Here is a 13,120-nt window from a genome sequence, read left to right on the forward strand (position 1 = left end):
GGGAGAAAGGAAGAGAAATTGGCTTATTTTAGAAGTTACGCTGCTCCCCCAACTTGGCAGACAGAAAGATATGCTTCCTGAATGGATGACTTTCAGATATTGTTTCCTATAATACAGTCATTGCACCTGCAAAGATTTCAATGTTAATTCTATCTTTCACTTCAGCTTGAGAGATGAGCAATGGAATTGCACGGTGCTTGAAGATCTCCTGGAAAATATAGAAATGGATGCATTTTTGGCACTTTATAGTCAGGTAAGCATGAAATTGAACAAAGCTTCCAAGTTTAAATTACAGCTGTATCCAGAATTCAGCTTTTCTTACTTTTGGGGGAACAATTACAGATGTATTTGGACCCAGTTCTGCTAATAGTCACTACCAGTTCTGGTGTTTGTAGTCTGTATTATCATCCACTTCAGTTAATTCTGACCTACTTTCAACATTTTGAATTTTATGAGTTATCACTTACAAATCCTTACTAGAGGTTGTCCTATTGCATTTCATTCCGTGGAGAGAACTAAATTGCCTGAGTTTCTGGTTTACAGACAGATTTACAGTCTGTTTTTCATGTAATGAGACAAGGCTTTTGTTTAGGCTTTAATCAGTGTTAGAAAGGATTTGCATCGATTGTGTTACAAAACTAAATGATAGAAGGGACTGCTAGTATCGTTTCTCATACCACTTTCAAAATGAGCATCACTTCTTCAGGTAGTTTGCTATCTGGTGACTGCCTATCAGTGCTACAAAAGGCATTAAAAGTGAATCACTGTTGTCCCCAAGTTTTATCTGCAGGCCTTGGTTGAGATATGTAGCTAGTGTCAGAAAAGAGACTCAGTGTTGCAGCTTTGCACATCCAAGTATCTTGCTTCTCAGGGACGGAAGTGGTTACAGTCACCTGTATCATAAATTGGGAGCTTCAGAGGCCAGCAAGCCAAGGAGGGACCACTTAGACTAAGGATCTCTCAGATTTTTCTGTGCCTCAGCTTGTTTCTGCTCAGTTTTCTGACCTCTTTATCCTCTCCCAAGTTAGATGTCTATTTGAGATCAGCTACTCTCACGAAGAATTGAAGTGAGACTCCTGTATATTATACATGTGTTAAGAGATTCACCTGGAAGGTAGCACATGTTTTCAGATCCTTACTCTAATTTGGGAAGGGAATTTGCATCAAGAACTCCCAAAGCTCACGAGAGTGTGATAATCACTTCATTGCCTCTCATGGGAACACTTGGGCTTCATTCAGAGCAGAGTCCTTCTGCAAGCTTCGCTGGAAGAGACTTGCCTCTAAATATCTGGCAGCTTGATGGCTAAGCTGCTGTCCTGGAATGGAAGATCTCACTTTATGCTAATGAACTAAATCAGGTAGAGTGGAAATTCAAACCTCATCTTACACTTTCCAAGAGCATCCCGTCCTCTGGGCATAATAATATAAGCACCAAAACCCCATTCTGGCCTGTCTTGCAAAGTGTAACATTTGAAGGTGTTTGGCTAGGGGGTCATGATTGTTGTTACCAGCCTTCTAGTTTTAAGCCCAGCATCAGTGGAAAATAAACATCAGGACAGATAGAAAAATTGAAAATGCTTCGAAAGGTCCTTTGGGCTTTGCTGATCTTTTCCTGCACTACTGTGGTTTAAGTCATTAGTTGTGGTGGCCCATAGTCTTGGGAATTCTTTATATACTTTTTTTTTCCTAGTTCATTCTATATTTATCTGACAAAATATGCTGCATCCAGAAATGTTGACCAGTATAGAGACTTTAAACGACACAGACCAACTCCTCCAGATTAACACTGCTGAGACCATTTTCATAGTTTCAGTGCTTTTAAATATGCTATAGCCTTGAAATCTTGGACTAATCGAAGGAGTGGCTGGGACCTTGTACAGTGTTTATTTAGCAATTTTGTGGGCTGGCAAAACCAGTCATCACTAAGTGGGACTCTTGGAGAGCACAAGTAGTGCATTAATCTCATACACTGATTCTTAGCTTGCTGTCCTCCTGGGGATAGAAGGGTGGAAAGAAGATGCATCTAACCAGCCAACTGCTCAGCAGAAGAGTTCTTATCTTGCAAAGGATGTCATAAATTGTTTTTCTGCTGCCCTTGAGTTTGGTTGTCTCTGACAGAGCCTCACCATCTACCTCTTTCATAAAGGCATGAATTCAAGATTTGTGGCTTGCTAAGATGAATTTTGAAGCAGCTGTACATGTAGCATTTGGTGGAAGGGAAGAGACAAACCTGGTGGCCGAGTGTCGATGCTGCTGGCTGTGGAGCATTTTGAAGGGAACCCTCTCCCAAGAGACCTTGGCTCTTTTCTTAACATTTCAGTTCAAAGACAGTGCTCCCATTTGTTTGGAAGCGTTAATCGTATTTATCATCAGACTGCTTGGGACTAGCCAGGAATGTGTTGGTTTTAAATGTTACTGTAGCTTGTTTCTGTCCTGGAAAGCTTGATAATACTGGTAGTCCTTGTCCTGCATTCCCGAAAATCGTACTGCTTGGCTGGGGGGAAGCTGGGTATTCCTTTTCTACAGTTTAGGTAGAAATGTTGCTCAAGTTGCTGACAGTTTAATTGTCTTCCTGTGATGGTTGTTAGGTCCCTTTGGCATGGATATATTGTGAAAGCAGCTGAACAGCATGGCATGTGTTGTGCAAGTTGCGAGGTTAAAATCATTGTTTTGCACATTACAGATGCATGCAAACAGAATATGTCATAATTTTCACAGTACCCAGTCCTCTTAGCAGCCTAGCAGGTGAACAATGACCCTTGAAAATTACAGATTTTGACATCCTGAAGACAGATTTAAGAGCATCACTATCACCTCACTGCACTTGGAAGACTGGACACGGTGTTCAGTGTATACTTGGTGAACTGTGCTTTGTGTTTTGTTCACAATATTCCCTGAAGAAATAATTAATTTGTGTCAATATGCATTAGATATACCATTGAGGTTTTTGTATTTATATTTATTCATACACAGTGTAGCCCAGAGGTATTCTGGGACATACTTTATTGAAATTCTGTAAAACCTACATGTATTTACCCTTAAGATATACAAAACAAAATTTCTGTTCTCAGCAAGTACAATAGTATAATAACTCCAACTAGAATTCCAAACCTGACTACTCTTAATTCAACTGTAAAGAAGTATGTGCATAGTAGACTAGTAATTTATTAAGTTATTAAGGCCCACAGTGTAACGTGTTCCTACTTTTGGATGTGCTTGATTTTTAAATCTTTTTTCCCCCTGTTTTCTTAGAATTTATAGAACTCATTATATTGGAAAGTATTAGAAAACTATAGCTTTTGTACCTCTGTATCTTGCACTCATTCTTTTCTTTAAAGAGGATTTTCCCCTTTACACTAGTTTTCAAAACTATGGATGCAGCCCTCTCTGGAAAACCGGATAAATTTTACTTTCCTGCATTTTGTGTTTCAGCTTACATCCTTATGGAGTCAGATCTAGGTCAATAAGAGGTTTGCTTGAATGATAGTGAGTTCAGGATCATAAGCCTCTGGCTGAGAAATTACTTTTAAATAAGCTCGTAGCTATAGCCCCAGGTACACTAATTGCATTTTAGAGACAACAGATGATGCAGGCAGACTGTCCTGTGGAAACAGCAAAGCAAGCTTGAAACACGGCATGGATTGAGTTTATTGATTCTTGCATTAGTTACTTAAATACACATTGCTCAGGCCCGATACTTAAAAGTAATTCTGCTGTTTGTAAACTACAACTCATTCCTATTGTGACCAAATTCAGAGAATACAAATGAGGTTATTAGTGCCACAAGAAGCATTTATATCCATTAGATGTTATGAAAAAAGTGAATTCCTAATCTTTGTGGTACCTTACCGTATAATATACCTGAAGAATCAAACTTAGCCCACACTGGAGGGCTTTTGGTCTGACTAGTGTGACCGTTCCTGTGTTTGCATGCACATTGACTTCTCCTTCCTACTTCTGCAAGCTGGTCTGGGTAGCTGTGAGCATCTGAAAGTGCTACTTGCTGCTGGTGCATGTTCACAGATCAGCGCTCCCTTTGCCATACATATGCTAGATGCACCTGGCTGGTGGGGTCTTCTGCCACTTTTGGTACTGTTGACAGCATTGTGGCACCTTATGGATTACTTAATTGTGAATTCTGCTGTGTTAGAAGAGCATTAAGGGTTGCCTCTCAGTCCAAATCACACTTGATGCAGAAAGGCAAAGGTCAGAGTGGAGAAAAGAACATTTTAAAGAGGAAAGTATTACAGAGGGAAAGCAGAACTGAAGTCATGATGTTTCTTTCAATCATCCATGTATAAATTACTGAGTTAAATGTCTGGAGACCATTTAGCCAAAAAAAAAGTAGAATAGGTCACAGAGATGTGTCATTTTTATTCTCACTTAATGTTATTTTTTGTGAGTTTCTAGAACAGTTTTTAAAGACCAAAAGTGCACACAGTCTGTATACAACTACAGAAATTAAACTTAGGTGTCTGTATTAGCATTTAAGCTCTTATTTACATTCCTCTCCAGAGAAGAATCAAATAGTTTCTTGCCCTAAGAAGCCTGAACAGACATGTCTTTTACTTAACTTTGGTGCCTGTTTAGGGTGAAAATATTAGACATGTTAGATACCACGTCAATTTACATATCTCTCATCAGTCTTAGCATTTTTTTCTTGTTCATTCTAGTATCTCAGTGGTTTCCATGTAAAACCTATAACAAGACTGAAGAGCCCTGGATACTTAGGGAAGTGGCTAGTTTTCCTGCCTTTTGGAGAGAAGTTCTTTGCTTGGAGAACGGTTATGGGAAGAGGCGGTTGACTGATTTCTTTATTTTGTGTGGCCATCTAAATTTGGGTTAGAACTGCTTTGGGGGTGATTGCTTTGTTTTTACATGGATTTAGCAGAAAGTATTGTCCTTTACAGAGCATCCTTTTGGTGAAATGGCTTCTTTCAAAGATGATGATTCACTTAATACAGGGATCTCCTAGGTGCATTCAGTTCATCATGTGAAAAAGAGACAGAGTTCAAACATTTGCTGTGACATTTTGAATCCACTGTGGACAAAGAAATCGGCTGTCTTCCTGCATGGTGGGACCTTGTGGGTTTTTTATGTGACACGGGGTTTATAGTCATCTCCCCCATGCTTATCGGAGGGTCAACAGAGCAGAGGTGACTCAGCTGTTGTGAGTCATTTTGAACATTTGGCATGTTTTAGCTAACTTTGGCTACCTGAGATACATGTATGGTTTGAATAGACTACAACAGCGTTTTTCTGGCATCCTCTCAGGCATTTAACTTGCTTTAAATTGCTCTACTCTTTTCTTTCCACGTAGTTCTCAATATATTGTAGACTTTACATGTTTAATACGTATGAGAAATCTGCAGAAACAGTCCTGGGGACACAATAGTTTCGACAGCAGAGCAGAAGATAACAACAGGGTTTTGGTGTTTGGAGAGGGGCGGGAAATGGGGCTGGTTGATTATCTAGGGAACAACTAAATTTGAACTTAGAATATTTGAATGCTACGTGAGTATGCTTTACCACTGACCTTTGGGCCAAAAAAGAGAGGACATTTGGAAAAAACACCACCACCGAAACAAAAACAGCTGTTTCCTTCACCTCTTAACAAATTTTAAAAGCTGTCCCCTGAGCTTATTACAGAATCTGCTGTTAAGAGAGGCTGAACAATGAAGTGCTCAACCATGGCAACATGTAAACGTTGTCATTAGGTTTCAGAGGCTATTCTTTTTTTCCCCCTAATTTTACAGACCAAGGGATGCCATATTGCTTCATTGCTATCTTTAAAGAATTTCTTTATAATAGTACAATCCATAAATTAACTAAACCTTACAGGCTTAGAATATGGTTGCACTGTAATTTTTCAGATCGAGGGGCATCGAGTACATGCCCTAAGCACATATGCTAAGATCAGCTGGTTGTTCAAAATTTACATTGCCTATATTCAGAATGAAATGGACAGCTGTAATATATATGGGCCAGTGTGGGTAGAAACAGTGAACATTGGGACTATGACCACTTGACACCAAAACTGTCACCACTAACATGATTTTCAATAATATTTTTTGTTTCTATAATGAATAATTCTTTAATGATAGCAATTAAAATTTCCTAACAGTTTTTTTTTTTATTATTTTCAATGCTAAATTTATCTGTCTTCTACTCATTAATCCTCTAGGAGCTCCGACTGGCAGGTTATTTAGCCAAACTGACGAGGGTACCAATGGGGATGTTGCACAGGATCCTGAACTTACTGCTGCCCTCCAGCTCACAAAGTGAGGTTCTTTCTGTCCTCGATTCCATCAGTAAATATTCAGATGGTATTGCTGAAAGTGACAGTAATGCAGATGAGTCTGGCAGCTGTAGGAAAAGGTCAGTGTGATATTTTTTGGTAGACCATTGCAAGAGATTACTGCTTTATGTGCATATGTATTTGCTGGACAAGCAGGTTGACAACTATAGAAAAAAATCACAGGTGCATAAGTTTCCTTTTTGAAATATTTTTGTGGGTAAAAATACTGCAAATCTGCTACCTTATTTTGTGAAATATTTCAGCTATAATAAATTGGTTGATAAAGAGTTGATACATTTTATAACTTTGTGAATTAAACAGGGTTTTTTATAGATTTATAAATCTTGCTCTAATCAATTTCTTTCTGTTGACTTTAATAGGAGTTTATTAAAATATTTTCCTTCCAGCTTTCTGTATTTATAATATTCATAGCACACCAGATTTCAGGTGTCTGTAGCTCCTAAGGAGGTCCTCCTTTCTAATAATTACTAAAGTCCCAAGAGGCCACTGTTTTTTCCCTTTACTCAGGGACAGGTAGTCCCCCAGAGCCTTCATCCTTACAGTTTATCCCCATTAACACCAGCCGAATAGCTGTGCAACCAGCACTGAGAGGTGCTCCCGAACCCTCTCCCCCAACTCCTGCCATGACATGGGAAGGGGAGAAAAGCAGATCTTGTGGCACTGGGCCCTCTAGTTGTCAGATGTGAGTTGTCTTGGGACCATGGCCTGAGGTGTGAGCTTAGATGATTTAAATGATCTGTGACAGGGCAGCACAAATACTTGAACTTTCTTACGGACTGTATTCATGGTATTAGTCATGTGTTTGGTAGCTAAAAACAGAAAGAGGAGGAAGGTGTATATATTTGGGGATTTGCTGCTGGGAGTTGTTTTTTTCTTTCCTGATCCTTCAGGAAGAACCAAGAGTTATGGCAAGCACTGGAGAACAAAGTAAGGCAAGATCTGATAAACAGCAGTTTGGAAAAGATCCCTTCTCTAAACAAGAGAAAAGACAGGTAAGGAGAAAACAGGAAGAAACATATAGGAATTTTTTTTTTATACTTCATTTCATCTCCAGAGGTTCCTCTTATATCTGTTAGAAATCAGAAAAGTTTGTAAACATGCATTTTCTGACATTGTGCTGCTGTTTAGTGCTTGTGTTTCCTACATATTTATGTATAATAAGCAATAATAGTAAATGCCTAAAAATATTTTTTCCATACATATCCACAAAATTCACACATTTTTCATATACATTGCCCATCTTCCCTATGGTTATTTATTATAAGGTTACCTTTCCTTATGCAATTTTGTATCTCATAAAATGTTACATAAATTATTGGGGATTGGAATGGAAATTACAATTCTGTCTGTTGAGATGTGATTTTCTTTAGCTTCCAAAGTCACCACTTTTATGTCAGGATATGATATAGGAAGCTATGCGCTTTTTTTTGCCCAAGTTTTCATTCTTCAATTTTTTTCATCAATGTAGCTTGATAAAGAAGAAGCATCTTGCTCTCTTGGAAAAAGCATCGTTCATTCATCTTGGGTGTTCACCTACACAGTCTCCTATAGAACAGTCTAATCCACCTGTTCCTTTGAACACTGCAACTGTCGAAGCGATAGAGCTGTTAGACACAGGAGAGAAGTTGTTTTTATTCCGTGAGCCGAGTGATCCAATACTTTCTTTGCATAATTCTCCAAGGAAAAAGAAACAGAACTTTCTTAATTCCAAAAAGGCTGCTCGTGCAAATATGGACTCATGAGGGCAACTTCCATTCAAAGTATCAATTAGGGAAGAGCAAGTTATTTAAAATTCAGTATAATAATAAGAAAGAATGAAGTCTGCAGTTTAAATAAGATGTGCGTTGCTTTAATCTCATTTGTCTGACATTGTAAATAGCTGTAGTTTTAGAATGGCACAGTTAGCAATGTGCATTGTGCATTTTTTAATTCTTTTCAGTGTATGATGCAGTAGATGAAATATGGGTGTTCTATGATGCACGTTCTGGAAAGCAGGACTTAGTGTTCCTTCAGTACATTTTGATCATTTTTGCACTGATTTTACTGTAGCTGTATTTTCATAATTTATATAGAAAGGTTATTTATTATATAAAGTAAGTACTGATTTACTATTCTTGTATTTATATATTCTTGTAATAAGCTGTGGTATAGCAGATGATGTGAAGAGATGAAGTGGATGACCCACAAGTCCTCTGTTCTCTGATTTTCTGTTATTCTAGTTAATTTACTGTATAATGTTGTGTTCTTAGTAGACTTTGAATGTTACTTCTGCAGTTTGTGTTCTGCATAACTGGTAGTCCAAATCTTCAGCATATACATATGTACTTAGCCTTACATTCTGGAATAACTTCAGCTTTTCGCTGTTGCTTCTAAGCTTATTTCAGTTGAACTATGAATGTGGCTACAGTCCAAAACTGTGGTAAATATTTGCAACCTGTTGCAAGTCTTTTTCTTGGTGAACCAATATCACCACACTTGCTCGGTAGAAAAAGGAAAAAAAAATGTAAATAGGAACGTAATACCTTCAAAAACTTTTTTGATGACAGTGCTGCCAACTGTCACAATTTTAGGTGGGTATTTTTGTAGGTCTTATTCCTAGGTTTCTCTAAATTGATGAGAATATCATTTTACATTTCAAAAAGTTAATTTTAAAAATTTTTAGTTGACAGAAAGAAGCCTATAAGTATGAACCCTAAAAACAGGAACAGGAAAGGGCTAATTAAAAGAAACACATATATTTGTTAATATTTCATTATAGTCAAGCCTGTTTTGAGGTTTTTTGAACTGTATTTAGATGCTATGCTCTGAGGGTACTGTGATCATATATGTTGCAATTTTTCATGTATGTTTTCTGTGTCTTTGTATTAATAGGGTGCCAATTTCATTTTAAAAAATAAAATGTTACTATGTATGTGTGTCTGCAGTTGGCGTCTGTTCCAAGTGGAAAAAAACATATTTTTTTTCCCCCTACTTCTCTTGACAAGTTTTAAATATTCATCCCACAGTAAACAACAATTAGTGTTTCCTATTGCTATTAGCATTAGAAAATGTATGCAGTAATTAGCCTGATAATCCTAATTATTTTTTGATTGCGTTCTTCAGTCTTTTCATAGAAGTCATCGCTGTCATGGAAAGAGGAGTCTAGCAGGGTTGTGGGAGTTCAGTCTCCATGTTTTAACGCATCTGCTATGTTGTCCCCAGGGCGTGGGTGGGTAAAGGCAGGGTCTGTCCTACCTTTGAGGTAGGTCAGAGGTGTATAGGAGGAGCATCAGGTGTATCAGGCCAAGGGATTTGGCCCTGTGCAAGAAAAGGCAATAGGAAAACCTGAGCTGTGCTTGGAGCTGCAAGGAGTGCTTGAAAGCCGAAGTACCCTCTCTCGAATGTGAGTCTCGTCTAGGATTTCTTCGCAAGCCCAGACTCTAGCCTCTTATATTATAGATCTGGCCTGTTGTCTTATAGAAGGGAAATGACAGTACTGATCACAGGTAAGACAGTGGGCCAAATCGCTCTAATCAGTTACAATAATACAATGCAACATCTGAATATTGATTGCAATATCAATTTATTATCCTTAAAAGATAATCTGTATGTTTAATGATAGAAAGCTGATTTGTAACTGTTACATACCTCATCACAAATTTGAAGAAGCTCAGTGATTGTAACTATTCTAGCAGGGAAAGTCATGCACTGCTATGAATTAGTTTCTTACTGTGCAATACATACTCAAAGAAATGTCCAGACCTTAACCTCTCTTGTGCCTCATGAAAGAAGTACTAGCTAGGTAATAGCCCACTTCAATAAAGAGCTGACTTATGTTCAGCTTTGAGTTGTTCAGAGGACAGAGGAGGGCCAGTTCTTGTCTGTGCAGTTCTGTGTGTGTACCATAGGTATTAGCATCTGTATTTCACAGTCGAAATCTCCCAAGGAATGTGTGCTGGACAAGCCATTCAAATTAAGCCCACTTGGCTTCATAGTCATCAATAAAATAAGTAATATAAGGCCAAATTCTTCAGGATTTTGAACATTATCCACATGGGGCAAATTCTTCTTCATTCTTCATTCTTGCTGAAAGGGATACCTCACAGTCTCTCTGAACCTCCTAATTTTAAACAGACATAGCCAAATTAAAAGGATAAAAGTATCTGGGAAGGGTGCTAATGTCATGCTCATTGTAGAATTGGGACTTCAAAGAAATGTCTCGCTTGTTTAGCAACTCTTCCTGTTGATTTCTACCTAGCTGTATAATGTATTTAACTGAAATTGAAAATACTGGAAATGAAGGACCCTCTAACTAATCACACAACTAACTGTGTTCCCCTGGAAGTTTGTTACTTCTCATCTTGTCCCTGACGGTTGACAACGTACTCCTATTTCCATTGTGGCTCCTGTCTCCACTCAACTTGAAGCCATTGACCAAGGAGCCAAAACATGCAAAGAACAGGCAAAAGTAACTGTCCTGGGGCAGTGATGATTTAATCCACACAGTAAAAACTGACTTACTGGCAATGGTATAATTTATTGAAGAAATTATTCTCCATGCTGGACTAAAACTGTATCATTTCTTCAACATACATCTAAGTAATGTTAGCTTTCAGTCTGCACGCAGTGCACAGCACATCTCTTGTGCCCAGGGCAGTGTCTGGGCACAACTTGGCTCCTGGTTCAGGATTTTCAGGAGGCTTATTAGTTGCTCACAAGCTCCCCAGCATTACCATCAGCCCAGCTTTCTGCTCATGGTGCGATTCCTCATGAAGGACCACGAAGTGTTTGTCACAACGGAGGTATGCATCAGTAGGGGACAAAATGCTAGCACCATATAGACTCAAACAAAATTATTTTAAGATAACTTCAGTCCTTTTAAGATTAAAAGAGCACTTACTGGAATGTTTAAAGTTGTCAAGGTCCTCAGTGTCCATAGATGTAAACACAATCAGTATCCATATGCTTCCGGACCTGTGCAACTATTTGCAGTGGGGTAAGTAATTATTCACCAGGTTTTCTGCTGTGTCATATTATGATCCTGTTGTTCATGTCATCTGCTGTAGTTTTCTTATGAATGCATTTACTGAAGTCTGATTAGTTTGAATAATGAAGTTCTTTGCTACGTCTCTTAATAGAGTTGAAACAAAAATCACGGTGTCATAGATAATAGTGTGAAGCCTGCATAGTTTTCTTTAGAAAGATGTTAAAAGATTGTTTATTCTCCTTGCTGTATTCTGTCTTGGCATATCAGAGGTACAGATACTGGATTAGCATACAAGACCTGTTGCTCACTCAGTTGTTTAGTTTAAGATCAAGTTTTTGTTTAAAAGATTTAATTTTAAACTTTTTTTAATAAAAAAAGTTCCCACGTGGTGAAAAACATCTTAGGGAAGATGTACACAGAGTGTTGTTCTGTAGTGATTGAGCTGAAAATGTTTCTGTGAAACGAGTTGAGATTTGCTGCAGTTTCAGTTTCATTTCCCTGCCTCAGTATTATGTAATAATTTGTTATAAAATAGAATACACATGCTGAGCCTAATGAAGAATAATTAATACAAAGAATGAATGACTGAATATTCTGGTAGAGAATTTCAACATTGTATCAAAAAGTCAATCAATTGTAAAGAAAAGTGAAAATATATATATGGACCTGGCCCTTCACTAAAGAAAAATGTGAAAATGAAAGTAAAAATATTGATATTTTTGTGAAATTGTTACATTTAATAGATAATTTTATCTTCACTTATTGCTAGAGTAGTTTTGTTTTCAGATTAATTTTTAAAGTGACAATGTCTCTGTAATAAGGTCAATTCTGCAAAATACTCGTTTGCTTTATTTGAACCTGGGGAAATCATGCTGCTTTCTTTCATTATCTTGTATTTACCCAGCTGCTATTTTAACACCTTTATTTCTTCTGAGGAATGTTAAGTTTTTATGCTGTTATCTTAATACAACCCAGAGCCAATAATTACATTGCCTTTCATCATCAGCTCTCACTTCCCGAGAGACTGACAGCAGGATTTTCAAAGCACCAAATGCTAAGTCCGCTCACTCAGCTGACCTAGTTCCCCCTCTGCCCTGTGCCAAAATGCTTCCCTGCTGTGCTGATGTAACTGGTGCAGACATAGGTGTACCAACATAAAGCTTGTTTTCCTTACTGAATTCTGAAATCTGTATTGTCACAGGCTGTTGAGAGCTGTATGAGAGTTCATACGAACACATGTACCAGCCAAGCAGTATCATGCAAGTGGTGAACACTGTCCTCCTAGCTGAGTGCTCCAGGTAGGATCCAGCCTTTGCCACCTTTCCTTCTCCACTCAAGTCCTTTTCTGCAAAATGGCTGGCAAAGGCCACCAGGCTCAGGTCTTCAGTGCTCTCTTGCCATTTGTGTTCTTGTCATTCACATGGAGCAAGGCAAGGAAAGTCAGGCTTAACACTTGTGAAAGACTACGCAGTGTGCTCACCGTTTGTGTTGCAGACAAGCTGTGACATAAATGGTCCATTTAACAAGAAGTGATAATGCCCTTCTCCATATTTGAGCAGTCTGTGCTTGTTGGTATACAAAGCTTATTTTTCACACCTCAGCTGTATCAAGAAACTTGAGAGCCACATTGACTGAAAGCAGTGTGTTTTCCCCAAGGTTCAGATATTCCTCTGGAGAGCAAGAGGCAGATACTTGGTTATATATGCAGGGAAGTGAATTATATTTTGAAGGAGTCAACTTCTTTAGAGCATCTTCTTCAATTATGCCAGAGAAGCTAACTGCGAAAAAGGGGCTGTGTATTTTCAACCATGTTTGTTTGAAGGAAGGTAGCTGAA

At 38.2% G+C, this 13,120-nt stretch overlaps 1 protein-coding gene across 4 annotated transcripts in view; it reads left to right on the forward strand.

Moving 5' to 3' along the window:
* EVC2 (EvC ciliary complex subunit 2) overlaps positions 1 to 9,230 on the forward strand; it is a 76,884-nt gene extending 67,654 nt beyond the window's left edge. For 3 of the 4 annotated variants that reach the window (XM_074865750.1, XM_074865752.1, XM_074865751.1), the window contains 4 exons: positions 166 to 253; positions 6,185 to 6,378; positions 7,210 to 7,311; positions 7,788 to 9,230. In XM_074865750.1, coding sequence (XP_074721851.1) covers positions 166 to 253; positions 6,185 to 6,378; positions 7,210 to 7,311; positions 7,788 to 8,061 — 658 coding nt within the window. In that variant the 3' untranslated portion in view covers positions 8,062 to 9,230. The remainder of the gene's footprint in view (positions 1 to 165; positions 254 to 6,184; positions 6,379 to 7,209; positions 7,312 to 7,787) is intronic. The other variant, XR_012628633.1, reaches the window with a different exon arrangement.
* The last annotated feature ends 3,890 nt before the right edge of the window (positions 9,231 to 13,120 follow it).

The sequence above is a fragment of the Strix uralensis genome, chromosome 4 (assembly GCF_047716275.1).
Source record: "Strix uralensis isolate ZFMK-TIS-50842 chromosome 4, bStrUra1, whole genome shotgun sequence".
Classification (NCBI taxonomy): Eukaryota; Metazoa; Chordata; class Aves; order Strigiformes; family Strigidae; genus Strix; species Strix uralensis.